The 20,415-nt window shown below is 39.3% G+C and overlaps 1 protein-coding gene across 4 annotated transcripts; it reads right to left on the bottom strand.

Annotated features, from left to right (window-relative positions):
• Positions 1 to 968: 968 nt before the first annotated feature.
• On the bottom strand, positions 969 to 20,330 carry TRAPPC13 (trafficking protein particle complex subunit 13). Of its 4 annotated transcripts, none has more exons than XM_081880777.1 (13): positions 20,038 to 20,330; positions 15,128 to 15,196; positions 13,967 to 14,066; positions 12,715 to 12,799; positions 12,144 to 12,271; positions 11,649 to 11,721; positions 10,004 to 10,048; positions 8,101 to 8,118; positions 4,450 to 4,583; positions 3,439 to 3,637; positions 2,214 to 2,314; positions 1,400 to 1,547; positions 969 to 1,080 (listed from the first exon to the last, which is right to left on the bottom strand). In XM_081880777.1, the coding sequence occupies exons 1-13, from the start codon at positions 20,081 to 20,083 to the stop codon at positions 976 to 978; spliced, it is 1,251 nt and encodes a 416-aa protein (XP_081736903.1). In that variant the 5' UTR covers positions 20,084 to 20,330; the 3' UTR covers positions 969 to 975. The 4 variants fall into 4 exon arrangements, with proteins under 4 accessions (XP_081736903.1, XP_081736902.1, XP_081736905.1 ...); XM_081880776.1 differs by having other exon boundaries at positions 1,400 to 1,550; XM_081880779.1 differs by lacking the exon at positions 8,101 to 8,118.
• Between the last annotated feature and the right edge of the window lie 85 nt (positions 20,331 to 20,415).

Raw genomic sequence — 20,415 nt, forward strand, 5'->3', positions numbered from 1 at the left:
GCATGTGATGAACACTATACAATGAAGGTATCAGCCGTACTCTTTCCAGTTTCTGTCTGAATCTGAGCTATTTCATCCCTACAGTGCCTTGCAAAGTAGTTGCAGCAGCCTTCAAACTGTACACAGCCTCCAAAGTTCAAAGACAGCGTGCTTCTAAGTACTAGTTACTAGGGAGCAAGAGCTCCAGAGAACTCTTGCCTCCAAGTGCCACTAGCACACTTTCCAGGGACATCTGGTTGTTTACTGTGAATAGAATGCTGGATTACATCAGGGATGGGGAACATGGGACCTGCTATATGTTGTTGGTCTATATGTTGTTGGTCAGCCCAGCTAGCATAGCTGTTGGTTGTTGGTGATGATGGGAGTTGTAGTCCAGCAACAGGGTTCCCCATCCCTGGACCAGATGGGTGTTCAGTTTGAATGGCTCTTATGGTCCAAATGGTGCTTCACTGACTCTGTACTCAGATCACTCTGGTTCCCCACACTTCTTTATTACATGGTGAATTAAATCCCTAATATATGACCACCAAAAACATTTGTAAAATATGCTGTATTTCTAGATGTAGAAAATCCTGTTTTAATGTAGGGTGCAAGATTGGGAATTAGCCACTGCTTTTCCTATGAACATCAGCATGCATGAAATAGTTTGCAACCTTCCTCAATACAGCTTAAGAGTCATTTATCCAGATACTACATGTCATGTTGCAAGTATCATTAAATGAGTTATGCAAGTAATAATTAGGGCATCTGCATCATTGGACTCAGGGCTTTATTTCCAAATAGTTTAAAATACATACGGTTGGCTCTTCACAAATAAACTGTTTTTTAAAAACATTTCAAAGATGCCAGATTGAATTGCAAAGGGGCAGTTAAATAAATAAATTCTTTTTTGGATTGCAGATGGTTGTAGTAAATTGCCAGAGGGTTGGGTCCAAAAACCAAAATAGGAAATATTAAAACGAAAAGGGTTCATTTTCAGTTTTCTTTTATTTTGGAAGAAACTACACAGACTTGTGCAATATCATCATACTCGTACGTTCTCTTCAGAAAGGTGTCTGTTAATCTCAAGCCAGAGACAGTCTAAAATGAAAGGGGGAGAAAAAAGGATTGACAGTGTGAAACGTAACAGGCTTCTGAACTGGTCGTAAGAGCCCTATAACTCAACAGTATCACCTTATATAGGTCATAAGGACCCCATGCTGCCATTCTTGGAAAGATATTCCAGGGCAATTGGATTTTTCAGTTTCCCTCCATGGGTGGAGAAGGTGGTCTGCCCTTGAAAGGACAGGGGACAGAGGAAAGGAAAACACACCCCAGCCTTTTGCCCTACAGACACAAGCCCAACAGATACTCCCTCCAACCCCATATAGGATTGCAATGCCCAAGTGGGAGATCTTACCTGTAGTCCCTGCACAGATGAAAGCAGCGTAAGTGTCAAGTGTAGGGATGAAGTGGGGTGCAGTTTGCCCAGCTGCCTTCCTGACACCCCACACCAGTGAATGGAATTAGTGTTGCACATTTCCAAAACCAGATCCATGGTTCTTTCACTGCTGGATGGAAAAGAATAATAAATTAACATAGATCTCAATTTGTCTAAGGGCCAGTTCATGTGTTTTGACTCCTTTTTCTTTTCCGCCTTCTTTCTATGGTTAGAAAGAAAAGGTTTCAGGGTGATGCATACAGTGGTTAAATGATTTAATGCTTCCAGCAAACCTGTGGCTTATTGATTGCCCAACAGGAGCCAGCATGATAATTAAAACATGTATTTCTCTTAAATTCTGATTATTAAAAATAAATGGTTTTTAAAATAAAATGGTTTTAAAAATGAAGTCCTTATGTAATACAAATACACACATCTTTTTCAGCACATTGGACCAACTAGGTCACTGCCTCTCTTTCCTCTCCATCAATAAAAACCACAAATATTTTTGGAATTCTAAAATCTACTTTGTCCACTGTATCTCAGCAAGTGAGGGGCAGAATTATATATATCTAGGAATGTTCATTTAAAAAGCAAACCACTTCCATCACCTTAAAAATAATTATATATTCCTGCAGTAAGGAAAACCTTGAATGCAAACAGCATTTTAATACATCTAAAACATTGGGTGAATTATCTCTACAAAACTTACCCCTTTGACTGGAAACGGTAAGCAGTTCAAACTACAATTCTTAAAAAATAGAGATGGCAGGAGGGGAAGTAATTTCATTACCTGCAGTTTGTTATTTTACATGTAATATCAAACGGTTCTTCCAGGTTTACAGTGTCCGGAATTGTCTCCAATGAAACCCTGACATCACCATAACCTGGAGCCTAAGAAAGCATTAAAAGTTTAGCAAGGTACACCCACACCGAAACATCTGAAAGGCACCACAAGTGAATCATAGGATGACATTCTGGAGGAGTTTATGTAACATTACAAATTTCATGTTTATGCTGATGTACTTGGAGTCCTCATTTGGATTTTGATGAACAGGAGCAACCTCAAACATCTTCAGAAAGAAAACATAAAAACTGAGATTTATAGTACAATTCTGGATAGCATTTAAGTAAGTTTTACCCACTGAGATTAAAGAACATGATTTAGGTGCATTAATTTCAATAGGTCTACTCTTGAGTAAAACCTCTACAGCCTTTTCTCCTTATGAGTGCACAAGCCACTGCTTTCAAGAAGTGTTCTATTTAACCGTATGCTGATATTTAATTAAACAGGTTTTAGACCACGTTTTAGGCAAAGTTGCTTGGCAAAGCAGTTTACAATCACAGACAAACATTCATCCACAACATTCAGTAGTAAAACAAGTTATGGCAGTCTCATCCCAGGAACATACAAGCCAGCATAACAACAAAATAAGCCGTCTAGTTCTCAAAGAGCAGCATGAAACAGGGAGTTGCCTTGGAATGAGTCAGGACACTGGTCAATCTAGTGCAGTATTGTCAACACTGACCAAAAGCAAATTTCAGATGGGATGTTCACAGCTGTGCCTACTGATGTCTAGGACCTTGTGCACGCAAAGCAGATGCGCTATCACTGAGCTATGGTCATTCCCCAAAATAATTAGCATTGGCCCCAAAGACCCTGATGAAAAAAACTGATGTAAACAAGGCATGTTTACAGCTAGCAAGGGAGGAAATATACCTGATCTCACCTGGAATCAAATTCCGTATTTGGGGTGTGGATCACTGAAAAGAATCTGTTCTATGTTCCAGCAAAAGTGCTGTATATATATATATATCTGGTCTTATAAATTGTAATATTAATGAGAACTTGAGAAGAATCCCGATGGATCACATCAAGGTCTATTTACTCCAATATTGTTTTTACAATTTCTAAATTTTCCTCCCAGCACCTGATATTCAGAGGTAAACTGTATCTGCACAGGCTCTTCACTATTTTCCCTTCTGTCTTTAAAGAGAATCTTCTGAAAAATACTTACCATTCGTTGGAGCTGGCTGGTTTGCAACCTTCCCCTTTCACCCAAGTTTGTCTTCCATACTATATCAAGCTTTCCAATGACTGTCACACCTTTAATAACGCCAGCTTTCTCTGCAAACTCTTGCTTTGGTTTAAGACAGTAAAGATACTGTCGAGTATCCATGGGTTGCAGATATGTTCTTGAACCAAATGTTGACACACTGGAAGAGAAGGGGCAGGTTTACCTTAGCTTGTACCTCAAAATTGGACTTTTCAACAAAAATCCAGTGAATTCTGGACTGGCTATCAGATTCAGTTTTCAGTTGCCTCTGGAAGTTTTAAGGAAATCAGGCTTAGCAGAGAAAAAAAATTAAAAGACAAGCAAGATTTTTTGCGAAAGTTTGGAAGGGAGGAATATAGGAATGGGGGAGGCCTCAAACTGGCTAGACCACCTGTTTTGCTATGCTACACTGGACTATATTCTACAGTAATCTTGATACAAATGGTGGTGATAGTTAAGAGAGCTCATAGAAAATGAATTGAGGTACATGCCAATGTTTGAAATTAACAGCAAATGTAGCAAGGTCATCAAAATACCACAGTAAGCAGTATGACACAGAATTATACAGTCGTACCTTGGTTCTCGAACGGAATCTGTTCCGGAAGTCTGTTCAACTTCTGAAAACATTCGAAAACCAAGGTGCGGCTCCCTGCAGGAGCTTCCTTGCACTCAATTGGAAGCCGCAGAAGCCGTGTCGGACATTCAGCTTCCAAAAAAAGTTGCAAATCAGAACACGTACTTCTGGGTTTGCGGGGGTTCGAGAGCCAAGATGTTCAAGTCACAAGGTGTTCAAGAACCAAGGTACGACTGTACTCTGGGCCCATAATACAAGGAACCACAGCAAAGAGCGTCCATTTGCAAGAACAGCTTCATCAGCGCACGTATAGCTTCAGTTTTTAGTATATGAAGACACAAGCACCATGATGCGTGACTGTAGCCAGTACAGTATGAAGAAGCAAATAAGGCCCTTACCTGTCCTCACCTTGGTTGACTGCATTTAATTCTGCTACGTTGTACATAATAGAAGGTTCCAGTGACACCTTCTCCATGAACATTGGAGAGGTTGTGATATTCTGAATCTGAGCTTCCAAAAATACTTCATCAGTCTAAAAGAGCAGAGAAAACGCCTAAATAAAAAAATAATCTCAACTGACAAAACGCTCCAGCATCTCAAGTGTTTGAAAAACATTAAACCACAAACGCAGTTAGTTCATGCCTGAAAATCAAAAGTAACAGTCATTAAATGCGAGAAAAGTCTTTATCCCAACAGAGAGCAGTAGAAGCAAAAATGTTAGTCAACTGGAATAGTGCTGACAATGGATTTGGGAAAACTTTGTCATATTTTCCTATTCTAAGGTAGTGTCTATATGGCCTAAACTGGACTTGCAAGCTGAGCTCCAACGGTCCACATCAATTCAGATTTTCTTTTAAAAGGAAAGAAATAACACTTTATAAATGTAAAATGAGTGCAATGCACAACAGACACATGCCATGCCAGATTAATGATGCACCAGGCTGCATACAAAGAAAATATTGTTAATAGGTGTTTTTTTAAGTGTATGAACTGTTACAGGGGTTTAGAGGCATGCTACACAAACTGTTCACATTGACCTAAGAACTGCTCAGGTCTCTGCTATAAACTTTCGTAATGGCACAGAGCTTAATATTCTACTACCCCAACAACCTTATTTCTGGTTCTAAGACACCTAGTGTCCTTCCCATCTCAAGAATTAAAGAACTTGATGCAATTATCAACTGCATGTCCCTTAACTGGGGACATGGTACAAACGTGATCTGTTTAAATGTCTCTGCAAGATCTCAGTCCTGCAAAGCAGTGTGACGTATCTGGCAGTTCAAAACTGCAATCAAAACCTGCTGACAATCAAAGGGATGCCTGCAGGGGAGGAACGATGGGAGCCGCTCGATCAAAGGCTCCAACATCATATCTGATTACAAGCATGTGGAGGCCCTGTGTAAAATGGAAAATCCCATCAAGTAAAAGGGGCATACTTGGTTTTTGTAACTGAAAACAGGATAGCCTCATACCTATTTTCCACTGTTTGTCAAAAGTTGAGTTGGAACTGGATGTTGACTAGTGGTGGCAAACTGTAAAACAATTCCAGCCCCTCACATTCCATGTTGTTTGGAGGGCCATCAAAAGGCAATGGGTGGCCCTCCAAACAACATGGAATGTGAGAGGCTGGAATTGTTTTACAGTTTGCCACCACCAGTCAACATCCAGTTGACTGTAAGATTAGCCACAGTTTAGAATATTGTCTGATTCTTAAACAGTGGTTAATCTAAGACAGAAATACTCCCTTTCAGGCTCTTTGCTGGGAGATCAGCAAACTTTTAGGTAAATTGCCTATTAGACAAAATTCCTGGAGTCTCTTTGGCAGCGGAAAAATTCCTGTTAGTTGCTGAGAAGACCAGAAAGCAACAGGTGAATAAAGGTTTGATCTTTATTGTCCTAGAAATTGTCTTTCTCGGGTTATCATGTTATGCTGATGTCACCTAACACTGTATTAGATCTGTACTTTTGGTTAATTTTGGCCTATTAACTGTATTAAAAAAAAGGTAGTGCATGTTGTAAAATAGAAGCAGCAGCTTCTGGTCTTCTCAGATTAGAAGGAGGGGAGTATTATGTATTCAAGCAAAACACCAATGACGAATAAAATTCAGTTATTTCGCTTTTATTTTTTTTAAAAAAAACCTTAAGTACTATCATGTCTTCTAGCACTAGGGATTTAACATTTTTCTACTCTTCTGAAAGAATATCCCATAAATCCATTGCTTACATCTTGTGTTTTCCAAATTTCCCATCAGTGTCTTTTAAAACAGCAACCACCAGAAATTTAGCAAGAGCCAAGTTGAAGGAAGAAAACAAAACCAAGCATCATAATGAAAAAGCAAGGTAGCTTACAATGACGCAGGGGTTGATTAGTCTCACTCTCACGATTAGTCCCAATAGCATGATTTGATCAGAGCGCTTCACAGCAAATTTCCTGGATTATTATAGCACACACATCAAGATTTGAACTGCAATTACACCGTTAGACTCATTGCCACATGCATTCATAAATTTGAAAGGAGTTTTAATAAACATATAAAGAAAGATGTGAAATATCTTGTCTCTCTCCTCCCATCCAGTGTCTTCACAAAAACAGCAAATAACAGAAATTTTGCCATGATTTAATACGAAACAAGCCTACATGCAAGGTTCTGTGTACTTTTATACCACCAAACACAAGAAACACTACCAGGTAAAGACCACTATAACTAAGCATTCCAAATAGTGAAAAATATATAAATTACGTAAGGAAATTTGCACAATGCATTGGAAGAAAAATGGGCACTAGCAGAATTTTGTGAAGTTCTGTACTAGTCAATTAAATGATTTTTTTAAAAAATGCTTTTGAGGGCCATACCCTCAAGAATGGTCTTTCCACATATAAACCTACTTGGGACTCTTAAGATAACCCAAGGTCCTTCTCTGTGTGCTCCCATTTAAGTGATGCCAAGATGGTAGCAATGAGATAACAGGTCTTTCCAATGGTAGCCTCCTGCTTGTGCCACACTTGCATTTGATCTAGTAGGCTCTTCACACGTCATTGGAGGAGAGAAGATATTCTTGCTTACAATAGACTATTGTGGATGTACGTGGTTAGCATGCAGTGTTGCCTTAATGGATACATTTGCTATGTATTTTATTTTGCTTTGGTTAGAAGTAAACTTGAGACTTCCTTAGCTGTGGAAGTGATGAACAAATCTAATACTAGGCTTGTGTAAGAGATTTTATAGCCACTGAATTTCATTTCACTTGTTCACATGATATTCTAGCCTGTACTGTAAAAGCCCTTCTGGGAATGGAAAATACTTTCTGCATGCAGAAGGATAGATTGGCCTCCAACCCAATACCTTCAATTTAATGCAATTTCTTATACAACTTTAATTTTCTTTTTGCATAACTCATTCTGGCTTTGTGAATCATCAGACAGGCCCAGAACTATTCCAGACCATGACACCCCACTCTAGTCACTCATGACAAATCACACTTTCAGCATCAGAGACAATAGACCTCCAAATATGAGTTGCTGAGGTTCACAGCTGGGAAAGTACTATTATGTTCATGTCCTACTTGGGGGCTTTTCATAGGCATCTGGCTGGGCACTGTGAGGACAGAATGCTGAACTTTGGTCTGGTCCAGCAGAGCTGTTCTTATGTAAAAAAACAAATGTTTCATAAGATTTGCAGAAAACTGAATTTTTGCCCAATGAAACATGTGCACCCAACAGAAATTACAACAAAAATAGCCCGGCCCATGTGCTTTTGTAGCCTCAACAGTATGCCTCTAGGAATATCATTGTTGCTCTGTGGTCAACAATTAATTTCCTAGTCACAGTAGTTTACTGAAATATTTATTCAGTACAGAAGTCTGAACTGCAAAATACTGTTAAACAATGGATGCAAGGAGAGAGCTAGTATGGGGAGAAAGGGGAAACAAGCCAATATCTATGTGTACAAACATTGCTTTTCCATTATGTTTTCAAAATAATGTTAGTAACAGGCAGAAAGACAAACAGAAGACAAGCATACATATTTATAAATAATAAATAAAATTACCACAGAACTGAGGTCACTCTAATGGGAAAATAAAAAAGAAAACATTAGAGAAATTAGGGTTAAATGTTAAAGAAAAAAAGGAGGACAACTAAGTTTCAAATAAAATGCATCTTTTTGCATTTTTTTTGGTACTTTCTAAACAAGACAGCATTAGTAAGAGAGAAATGTAAACTGGCAATAAAAATAAAAGGCTCACTATTAAGAAATCTTATTTCTAAATAAGACCATGTCAGCATATGGTATAATGAAGAAATAAATTATGTGAAATGGCAAACACAGGGAGTGCACAATGAACACAATGATAAACCAGTACATGCTCACAGAAGAAGTCCATTACTTGGCTGAATACTTCCATATGGGGGGAAAACTGAGGACCCGTTAATCTTACAAATATTCTCTTAATGCACAAAGTTTTAAATATGGGAAGGAAACCTGTTTACTGATGACTCTCGGGTTTTAAATTGAGCCAGTCTGCATATTAACTGCATGTATTTATACATCATCCTATAACAAAAGCTCCCATTGTAATTAACAAGCTACAAGAAAGTTGAAAGCACCATTGGAAAAGGACAAGTGCTAAAATGCACCTCCCAATGAATTGCCTTTCTTCAAAAGCTTAATTTGGTACCATAACAACCTTTACATTTATCAATCCCCCCACCCCCTTTATGCTAGGTATCTTTAAATATTGTTTGGCCAACAACTCAGAGAATTACCAACCCTATCACTGGCACAAGTGCACTTGCAGAGCATCTCTGTCAGAGGCACTGTGCCTTTAAGACCCAAAGGTCTTTCTATAATTCATCAAGTTGCACCTATCTCAGGATGAAGATGCAGTGATGGGGAAATCCGCACCCGCTGCATTACTGTCACACAGACCTGTTAAGTATTTCTACTCTGGCATATCACCTAGTATTAGTTTACTTAACATCAATAATGTTAAGTAAGGTAGCTGCCTTTTTGAGTAAATCTGAACCACAAGTTTATCCAGTTGATAATGAAACAAATGTTTTTAAAATGGATTATAACTAAATATGCAGCCACATTTTCCCCAAATGGTGATGGCAATGACAAATGGATAGATTAAAGTGAGGAGGAGAGCAAGGTGTAGATTTGTACTCACCTGTTTTCCTCACCCTCGGCCAGGAAAGAGGGCAAGATCATTATATTTTTCCAACGATGTAATAGCTAGGCAGCCATTTTCTATAGCTGGCATACAGAAATTTTATGCCAGAATCATAGAACTGTAGAGTTGGACGGGAAACTGAGGGTTACCCAGTTCAACTCCCTGCAATGCAGGAATCTCAACTAAAGCATCCCTGAGAGAGGGCCGTCCAAGCTCTGCTTTAAAACCTCCAAGGAAGGAGAGTCCACCACTTTCTGATGGACTCTGTTCCACTGTTAGCATGCCCTTTGGGGTATTTTGTAGTTTCTTAGTAGCTTTTAACATACAACTTGGTTTATTATTTTTTAAAAAAATAAAATACTGTAAGTACAGTTAAACAAATTCACTGCTTCACCTAGTTTTCAAACAATCGTTTTAGCTCTATTTTCCTAAGTTTATCTCCTCAGATTTTTGTCTTTTTCTATTTTGTGGCTATTCCAGCTAATAAAAAGTGCGTAAGTTCAAACTGCCAACACCTGTCAATTCTAAAAGACAAAAGATTAATATTATGTAGAAAGGAATAATTTAAAAATGCTTTGCCAGGTGAGAAAGTTCTGTTTATTTGTCTGGGTTTAACAGAACAGATAATGAAATGGGCCTATTAAATCTCAAATGGGAGATCTAGATCTATAATCCTGAAAAAGAACCACCATTTTAATTCCCAATATAACAAGTTTTCACTAAGAGCCTGTTCAGAATTTTGGACACCAAGCACTAAATACAATATTCTGCATTTACCTCAGCATTGTAGAACTTTGTTTTCACATCTAGCGGTTTGAGGACCTGTTTGAAAAAAGAATAAATACTAAAGGGAGATTTATCAAACTCCTTCATCAACACTAAGTACTACCTGTTTCTGAGTAATTCAAAAGTAAAGTTATTAACTTGCGTCCATATAAGCAAACCCCAAAGTTTACTTCAGTGGAAGAACCCAGCTTACTCATCCCACTTTTTCTTTCCTATGTCTACAGACGCTTCCACATTTTGATCAGGTAAAAGGATTTTACAGTAGCATGGCAAAAAACCTCTCCCACAAAAGTTATTTTTATACCAGAGTGTCATATAGGTCACGATCATACTCTTTAATATAATGATGCATTTCAAAATTAGCAGTTTTAATTTCCACAAGCTTTAATTAAGAAATGCTGCTCTTTCCCAGCTTCTGCTGTTGGAAGGAAGTCAGCCAGTGGCAAATAAGCTGCAAGCAATTACACTATCAATTGCTGGCTAAGCTTCCTAATTAAAGGAGCAAAGCATATCAATTATCAGGTGTTATATACACGACAAATAAATAAAATCTTTTCATTTGCATATCAGCGATTCTGACCCTGAAATCAAGACAAACTGCAAATAGACTTAAATTATTCTTATTAAATAATTTGTTTGCATGACACTTTAATGCGTGAGTTTCACCTTTAAATCATAGTGAAGTATATGGAAATACTTGTGCATGTTACTAAAAACAGAGGTGCTTTGCTCCTTCCCTGCTCCTCCCGGAAACAAGAGAGCAAGAGACGAGAGGAGCACCTGCAGTTTCAGAAGCAAGCAGTAGCAGAAATGTGGGACAGGCAGAAATTCAGCAGATGCCACTACCTTCATCTCTGCAAGTTCATGCTAGGAAAACTTCATGTCTTCATTTTTTGCTCATTATGTAGCTGTTAAAAGGCACAGGAACCCCACATCCTTATGATACCTGATTCCTCTATGTACAGACACCTCACTCCTCAGAAGGTATTTTCTGTAATGCTGTTCTGGGGTTTCTACCCTAAAAGCCAAACTTCCAAATCAAAACTCTTTACTTGATTTTTAAAGTTACCAGGACAGGACCCAGATAAGGTTCCCCACTTCTAAACTCCGTGAGGTATTGGCATCCCTGGTTTCTACAACTTTACCCATATCTACCTACCTACCTACCATCATCCATTCATTCATTCTGGATTAATTCCAATCTGTCTCTGACTTGGCTTACAGACAACTTGGTAGATGACCTATGATAAGGAGTGGACTGACAGAGTATAGTGGACTGACAGAGTATAGAATCAGTGTCTACTGATTCTATTGACTTTCTGGGGTTCAGCCTGGAAGACATGGTGCTACGATAGCTCTGGTCATTTCTAGAGGGATGGACCTAGAAGGTGCTGCTGGGGGGACTTCTGATTCACATTATGGTACTAGCCTCTCTTGCAACGCTGATGCGAACTTGTACCGACAAACCCAACATTAAAAGAAACCTTAACAACAACTGCACCACCACCACCAAATTTGCCCCAGATAAATTCTGGGGAAAGTTGCAAGCATGGGCAGCATAGAAGAGACAGAGAGATAGACAAGGGTTAGATATCTTCATTCACAGTCAACACTGCCAGCTATGTCAGCTTAATACCTGAAATTTGAAGAACTTTCTGAAGTACATCTTCTCACCTGTCTGTGTGGTGTAGCTTACCGCACACACTAAGCTGAAAGAGACAAATGATTCAGTGGGGTTTAACTAGTTTTCAGTCTTGCTTGTGTTTTCAGGTTGGGAGAATGGGGAGAATGGAGAAATGGAGCAAATGATGCAAATTAGCAATTCATCTCCTTTGGCATTTTTTATTTTTTTTTACAGAATGGGAAAAACTAAATTAAGTTTACAGATGGTTTTAGACTAACAGAAACATTTCTGTTAATGCAAGGCACCATTCCCCCCGGGACCAATTGCAGCCCTCTGTGCCATATCCTATACTGTTCCAGGAGTTCCCCATAGCTTTCGAAAGGCTTTTTTGGAGTGTGGGAGACACATCGGGAAGGAGGGATTGGCAACAAGCAGGTGTCCTGCCTTTGGCAAGCTACTGTTAGATACAACCCTATGAATTGTGGGTGGAAGTATAATGTGTCTTACATGTGCGTTCCTATTTCCTTTACTTCATGGTGTATTACATCATCGATACAACAGTCTTGTTTGAGTTCTGCCACTGCAGCACTAGAGGCTGAAAGGTTTAAACGCTGTGAACTTGTCTGTAGATCAGCCTTGGAATTAAGAACAAAAAACTCTTCAATAAAAGAGAGGTTGAATTTTATTATTGAAAATAGTTTTTCATTGCTTTAACTGATTTTACATTCCATCCTCCCCAAGGCATTCATTGAAAATCTGGGCACAGTCCACTGAGAAGATGTGATGCCCGAGCATCCCAAAAGCTAACATGTACTCGTAATGTTCTCTTGCACGATTGTGGTTGTGCAGTAGAACTTTCCGTTGGAATATACTTGTTAAGAAAAGTACAGAACAAACTTACTTTCAGACTGCCTCAAAAATATATAGCAAGCAAAAAGAATATGCCTTTATAATTTTCCCTGTTACCTTTAGATACACCCCTATTGTTTTTGTTCAAAGTTTCCTTCAACTAGAAAAACGTTAACTGATTAATTACCTTAACAACACACTTAAAACTACTTGATAAGAACAAACATACCTTTACCAAAATATCTTTTACCACTTGGTGACTGTCATTATGTACACTGATGTAGCTGGAAAATGTCTCTCCTAAGAATATATTTCTGTTCAAGAAGGGAGGAGAAAAGAGAACTGTTAAAACCATTGCTTTGAATAAATCTCTAAAATCTATTATTGCCACTTTTAACAACAGCATGGACTTCTGTTATCGTACCATTAAAGCCATATTTATAGAGTTCCATTTTTGCATCTTCTAGCATTGATGTTATTGCATGCACATGGCTAAAAGCCTCTGAAGACAATCTTGTGGTTTCAGTACTTAACATAGTGCCTAAGCACAGCACTATGTTGACAAGAACAAACAAAATGAAAATAAGTAAGCTAGTCTGAGCCAACTAAGGCACACAGCATGGATGTGTATATGAGTATGTTGTGTAGATTTTAAAAGGGAATTAGGCAGATTCGTGTGTGGAAGATAAGGATGACATGATGGCTATAGTGGGAAAGAATTATTGTCCTTACATTCTGCTTGCAGGCTTTCCATCTGATGGGTCACTGTGGGAAAGGGGATAGTGGACTAGGTAGATTTAGTCAAAAGCAGAAGGGCTGTTCTTATATTCAAAATCAGGGTCTGGTAGTTGCTAGCTTTACTTTTAACTCACCACCTCTGTTTAACAGTAAATATCTCTTCATGCTTCATCCAATGACTGTTTACTCAGAGGTACCACTGATTCAAAGTTAGAAACCATAATAGATGGCTTCCTAACCCCGTAACGCAAGAGGCCCTTGGAAACAGTTTGTGGCAGGGGGAAATTAAGAATAATAATAGACTTTATCCATAGGAAGGACAAGGAAGATAGGCTTAGGCCACAGTCCTAAGGGCAAGGGTCAGCAACCTATTTCAGCTGTGGGCCGGTCCACTGTCCCTCAGACCATGTGGTGGGCTGGATTATATTGTTGGGGTGGGGGATGAACAAATTCCTATGCCCTCCAAATAACCCAGAGATGCATTTTAAATAAAAGCACACATTCTACTCATATAAAAAAACCACACTGATTCCCAGACCATCCGCAGGCCGGATTGAGTAGGCGATTGGGTCGCATCCGGCCCACAGACCTTAGGTTGCCTACCCCTGCCTAAGAGCATTCTAAGTTGGAAGCAAGTACAACTGAAACCACTGGTATTTACAGTATTAGGACAGTTCTGCACAGGACTAGAGATCATAAAACAATTATCTCAACAAATCTACACATCTATATACAATTCTTACCCAAAATTCTGAGGCAAAGTCAACATTTCCCCAAGCATTAATGTTTCAGCTCCTTTTACTGTGGAAGGATCATCTTTCATTAACTGGTTAAACAGATCTCCTGCAGTAATATAAAATTATATGTCAGGTCAACTACCGTATATTGATATTTCTATATAAACTAATTAAATACTTTAATTGATTAGCCACTGGCTTTTAACTTATTATAATATATTTTCATCTGAACATACGATTGAAAATACATGTGAAGTGGCATTCCTGTTAGAAGAAAAGGACATTTAATCTATTTGCCATACTAAATGGCAGAGTTCTAAACAAGCACCTCTAAGCAGTTTTGTAATATGTATAAACAGCAGTTTAAACAGACTTTTTGTAGTTCCTTGAATTTTATTGTTTCTTTAAAAAAAAAACCAATAAAACATTCAACAGTAATTTATCTGCTATCTTTGGAAGGAAAAGCGACACAGACAGAAACTTCTTGGCAAACATTAGCTCTAGTTCTCATGAATTCTTGCAAGACCTGCTAGCTGAGATCTTCTGATTTTTGTTGTTGTTTTGAAAGGCTATCATTTCATGTCTCTCAGTTCTATGGGGTGTTACAGGGAAAGCATTCCATGTGGGCATACATGGCAATAAATGAAGCAATGCCAAAAAAAAAGGAAAATAAATTTTAAGTTTCTGTACTCTGGTTTGAAAAAGAAGGGATCTGAAATGTCCATGTGCTCCGCATAGTGGTGAACATCAATCATTCCACATTACTGAGTTTTTAGCTTGCCAGGACTGTACTAACACACCCACACTCCCACTAGGCTGATGACTGGGGACTTAGGATGGTGCATAAGTGCGTTCCTACTGGCCTCTGCCAATGGAGAGAAACATGCAATAACCTGTACATTGTTAGCAGAAAAGTTTCCTACAGAACCCAGGTTTCATGAAGTATCGCAATTGCACTGGTTCACACACAGGCAAACTACTGGTCACAATCCCCGAGCTTTAACTTAACTACAATATTTGACACTGGTGTTGTTCAGCAACACTCCACACATTCAAGTACAGTATTTTCAGGTATACACTGGCCTAACAACAAATCTAACAGCAGTGTGCCTCTATACGTAGATCTACCAGAGTTTGAGTATTATTTAACACCATAACAAATTTTACCTGGCAAGTCTCTCTCTTCACAGGTCACAGGAATATTGGTGAACAAAGTAGGTTTGGTCAGCCTCATTACTGTGAATTTAGAAAGCAAATTCCACATTAATCACACACCTCATCACCAGGACTTCACTAGAAGCTCAACATATTTAACTTCAAAATAAGAACCATAAGACCTGTTTGGATATTACCTTGTCCCTGAAATTCTGCGCAAGTTTTATGTATTTTGTTTGTTTGTACTGAGCACAAGAAAAGGAGATGAAATTGGGCTTAATGTGAAAACAACTAAAAATGCAGGAGGTGTTCATTCACACCGATACTTGAGCAAAGACAAAAAGCATGCATATCCATTTTTTAAAAATCCCACCAATAATATTTTTTAAGAAATGTTTTAGGATAATCATGGATAACTGCAAAAATCATTTTAACGAAACACAATACTCATAACTGCCTTGATCCTTATCCAACCATGTTGAGAGTACCATTTGTAAGCAGTTGTTTGGTCCAAAGGATAGTTGACTCCCCCTAAGGCAGACTGGGGGGGCAGGGAGGTTTCCAGTCAACCAATGCTTTCCCCATTCATTCAAATGTAGATATTAAGGCTGGACCAGGGCCTACAAACTACCGATTGTAGACCCTCCAAGTGTCGCTATTTTCCAGGGACAGTCCTGGATTTACCAAAGCTGTTCTAATTTCTGATTTTATCCCAAAATGTCCTGCTTTTCCTTAGTATGTCCCAATTTTCATCAGAGATATATTGGAGGATATGGAGTTATCCAACCCCTGAAGATAGCCCTGTACAGGGAAGATTTTTAATGTTTAAAGTTTTATTATGTTTTTATATATGTTGGAAGCAGCCCACAGTTGCTGGCGTAACCCAGTCAGATGCTGAGGTATAAAAAGAAGAAGATAGAATAGGACATTCCTATTTTTATCGAAGAAATGTTGGAGGGTATGTGATTGCAATAGAATTTGCTTACAAATGACCATGTTTAGATGGCATACATTTTCTAAGGGCTGCTAAGAACACAAAGAAGTCTTGCCTCTGTACAGAACATAATGGCCAGTAGGACAGCATTCTGCCCACTGCCGATGTGACTACAATCTATAGGAAGCAAAAATGTAGGCCAAACACACAAAAAGGGAAACAAATATATCAGCATGATGGACTTCATAAAATTAAAGTTTAGAAATTATTACTCCAACACAGCAGCCTTTCTTTTTATTGTTCATTAATTTTAGACAAATCATTCCAAACAAATGTTTTTCCCTCTAATTTTCAATAAATCCATACTCTGAAAAAAGTCAATCCTCTAATCAAAGGGTACATATATAGAGAACATGACTTACTATAGCTCAGAACCATGAGTTCTTTCTACGTGAGCAAAGAAATATACAAGGAGGGCTTCTAATTTAAATAAAATGGAAAATGCCCAAGATAAGCTAATTACTTCCCTTCTGCCCACCCCCCAATACCACAGATTTTTTTCAAAAACATTGTAAGGCAACAAAGTGTATTTAAAATATAACATTTCACAGAAAGTAGCAATGCCTTGTTATAAAGCTACAGACTATGTATGATTCCATATTTGTGAACAAACAAATTTATTTTCCCCAAAAGGTTTAATTTTTCTCTAAGGTTGTTGGCAACATATTCACAGTACAGTATATCACAGAAAACTGAAATCTGCCCTTCACATCTCTGGATCGTAGCATTACAAGATGGCAGTTCATTGTGTTTGATCATCTTGTTGAGCTTTACCCAAATGTCCTCCAACGTTTGACTACCAAATGTAGATGGTTCTATTATCCACTGGGCTCTATAGAATGCATGGAGCTTTAATTTGTCTAAAGTGCTCTGCAGTTCTCTAGATAAAGGAAGAATCTTGTCTTTGAGCTTGGTGTTGGGAAGAGACACACTCCAAGACCTTCTCAGCTTCTGCTTGCTGCTTGATGTTTGCTTTTCCAAATTGCTAAAATTGTTTCTTTCATGCTCAGCTTGCAAACACTTCCCAGCTTTTACATCAGGATCAAATTCCTTAAGCCCTGCAGTACAGTCATAAGATGGGGAGCAGCAAGCAGTTTCTGTGGCTGCAATATGTTGTTTCATTTGCTCTACTTCTTCACCAGAAATAACTGGAGCGATTCTTTTAGGTTTGAGGGGAAGTTGGCGCAAGTCATTTGGAAACCAGGGTATGAAACTTGGGAGCTTCCTAACAGGAAATTCTTTCAGTGCCTCTTCTGCGATTCTTTGCAATGCTGCAGGGTCCCTTTGCCATGCTCGATAGTGCAGAATCACCTCCATGCTTGTATAACAGGAATCCACATGTTCTTATTTTAAATGTTTCTTGGACAGCAGCTTCATCACTAATGATATAATCACTTAAAAGAATCTTTTCATGCCATGTGCTGTGCAGTTCAGAAGAAAACAGGACCTAGAGCAGAAGTATTGCAAGTAATAAGACACGCTAGCAGTTTTCCCACTAAAGTTCACCATCATGTTGACGCAGTTATCGCTAGAAAATGTTGTAGTAAGTGTAATGGGCGGCAAACGTATGCAGTTGGAAACCCAAACCACAACAGCACCCCCTCGGACTTATAGTTTTTTTGTTTCTGTCAGACATCTGGGTTTGCTGCAACTGCTAATTCAAACCAGAATGCTACATAAGTTTCTCCAATACAGAAATTAAACAAGTGAGATGGCCCTACTGTAAGGGAGCTGTGATACACCACCAAATTTCTGAACTTCTGTGAGTGCCAAACAACATGCTGTCTTAAACATATATCTCGGCATTGCACAACTGTTTCCTTCCAACTCTAAAGTGGCTTCCCAATTGTGGAATGCGCTCCCCTCACAGACTCAGCTGATGCCAACGCTGATCGGTTTTATGCATCGTGTAGACATCCCTATGAGCAAGCATTTTGCAGGACTGGATATGTTTTCTCATCCTCATGGTGTGATATAAATCAGATTTATTGTTGTACTGGTTTGCTTTTTCAGATTGTTTATTTTTATTGCTAAACAAATAAATAGCAGTCACAGAAGGGGGAGAATCAGGAACATGGGCTGCAGTTTGTGGGGGGGGGTTAACCCTTTTACTTCCACACTGTGGCCCTGATGACAATTTATTCACATACTGTTTGTCACAGGCAGGAAGCTTTCATGCAGTAGTAGTAGCTGTTGCTTAAGACTCCTAAGAAGAAGGAAGGATAGCAGAGTTGGAATGTTACTATAGTAGGATAATAATTGAAAAAAGAGGAAGAGAAGCTGGGAGGACTGAAATTATTCATGTTCATGGTAACATCTGAAGTGTATGCATGCACATGGGGTCACAATTTTAGACTGAATAGTGTTCCAAGTACTGTCTATGTTATTTGTGTTGTCACAGATGAAACAAATTCCTTCCAGTAGCACCTTAAAGACCAACTAAGTCAGTTTTGTTTTGACTATGGCAGACCAACACGGCTACCTATCTGTAACTGAATCACAGATGAAAGTTAGCCTTAGAAGCAGGAAGGCAAAAAATGTTTTAAAAGAGATTCCTGGAAGGATGCTCCAATGACAACCATTCTTCCACAAATCTGCATCTTTGGGTCCTTACTTTGAAGGTCCCCCTTTATTCTTGCTTGCTCTGCAATTCTTTAGAGCATCTACTCCACAGTGTGTATGTACTTTCTCTATTTAGTGTTCCTTGCTGGCAACTACAGAAATATATATTGCCATGAAATGCCTTTAAAGCATTTCTGCCTACAGAAGTGTATTGGGATTGTACTTTGTGATGCTCATACACTCCACTTCCCCATAAGGAAAATATTTCAAAAGAGTTGCCTTTTTCAACAACTCATTATTTGTAAGAACTTGAGGGGATACTGGGACAGGAGATAGGAAGGGTTCTAATTTCAACAACTGCTTAGGTACTGGTCCCAATCAATGCACTCTCCACACATCCTTCACAGCTTTTCTGGTACTCTTAGTGGCCATTTTTTTCTCAGGAGAATGTTTCCATGTGGTAAACTCATACAACAGACATCAAGGAAGCAGGTGAGAACTAGTTCCATTAATCTTGTTCTTCCATCTGAGGTTGCAGAAATGGGTTTGGTTTTTTCCTAAATAGCTTGTGTTGTATTACAAAGAAAGGATATATATTGGAAGGATTGATGGATTTCCTCTTTAGCAGCTGATTGTATCTAAGGCTTGACAGATTTTTATTTATTTTTTAGTTCAAGGAAATGTTCCATTTTCTGGGAGCTGACGAGAAGATAACAGGCACCCCCTTTTTCAAAGCTCACTCCCAGAGCAGCTGTATAATATTGCAGCCCCGCTTGCTTTAGAAATGTTTACACACCACCCATCTCTGAAAGCTTGTTCTGCAGCAACATTGTCCCTCTTGATTCATAGCTGGGCAAGCGCAAGAAAGGCCTGCCAACTGAAGATTTCGCAATGGATTTTGAGATGCAGTTCTTGCTTATACAAAACTGCACAAAAAACACCACCACCTTACCATTTCCTAGGGAAGCGATGATGTCCTTATCTTTTAAAAGAAATCTGAAAACGTTGGGAGATTCCCCGTCCTGGGTGCACACTCTGGCTTGAACTAATGAGGCTGGATCTAGGGTCACTTTCCGAGCTCTTTATTCAACAACGTGCCCTGGCAGGTGGAATAAGGAACCGACCTTTTGAAAAGGATAGCCGACTTCTTCTGCAAATTAGCTTTGGGCCACCAACCTGCCGATCCCTCCCAGGTTTAATTGCCTCAGACCCACCCGCTTTGGTCTCCTAAAAACAGCGGCCAAGGGAGCCGCCGCAGAACGGAAGCGGGGCTGGATTCTCTTCTTCTCGTCCCTTGCAGGATTTGCTTTTCAGCTGCTAAGCCCCAGGCCAAATCCGAAGGAGCGGAGGAAGCGAGAGCGATTACCTTTCAGGGCCAAGAGATGCTCCTGCTTGGGCTGGGTAACATCCATCGCCGCAGCCGCTCCCGGGCCTCTTCCTCCTTTACGGAATCAGCCGAGGCCACACTTCCTCCGGCCGCGAACAAGAGGTTCTCTCCCCGGCTTTGGCCCGCTTCCTTCTCCCAGCTGTGCTCCTCGCAATGCAAGTCGCCTCCGCAATCGCGCCAGAAACTACAATCCCCAGCGTGCTCTTTGGATCGTCCGCATCTCCATAGGCGCTTCTGCTTGCTTTTATTTCCTGCACCGTGGAAAAGGCGAGCTGTCAAAGTGATGCATGATGGGAGCTGTAGTTTTTTTTTTTAACGTCCCTCGGCGCCGCTATCATGGCGGCCAATGGCATAGTG

This window comes from Podarcis erhardii (assembly GCF_964252035.2).
Source record: "Podarcis erhardii genome assembly, chromosome: 11".
NCBI classification, from domain to species: domain Eukaryota; kingdom Metazoa; phylum Chordata; class Lepidosauria; order Squamata; family Lacertidae; genus Podarcis; species Podarcis erhardii.

Coding starts and splice junctions, on each gene's coding strand:
- TRAPPC13 (XM_081880776.1), bottom strand. CDS start 20,083: ATGGATGTTACCCAGCCCAAGCAGGAGCATCTCTTGGCCCTGAAAG. Junction 14,067..15,127: donor TGAAGAGAGAGACTTGCCAG/GTAAAATTTGTT, acceptor ATATTACTGCAG/GAGATCTGTTTAACCAGTTA. Junction 10,049..11,648: donor GAAAGTTCTTCAAATTTCAG/GTATTAAGCTGA, acceptor TTTTTCAAACAG/GTCCTCAAACCGCTAGATGT.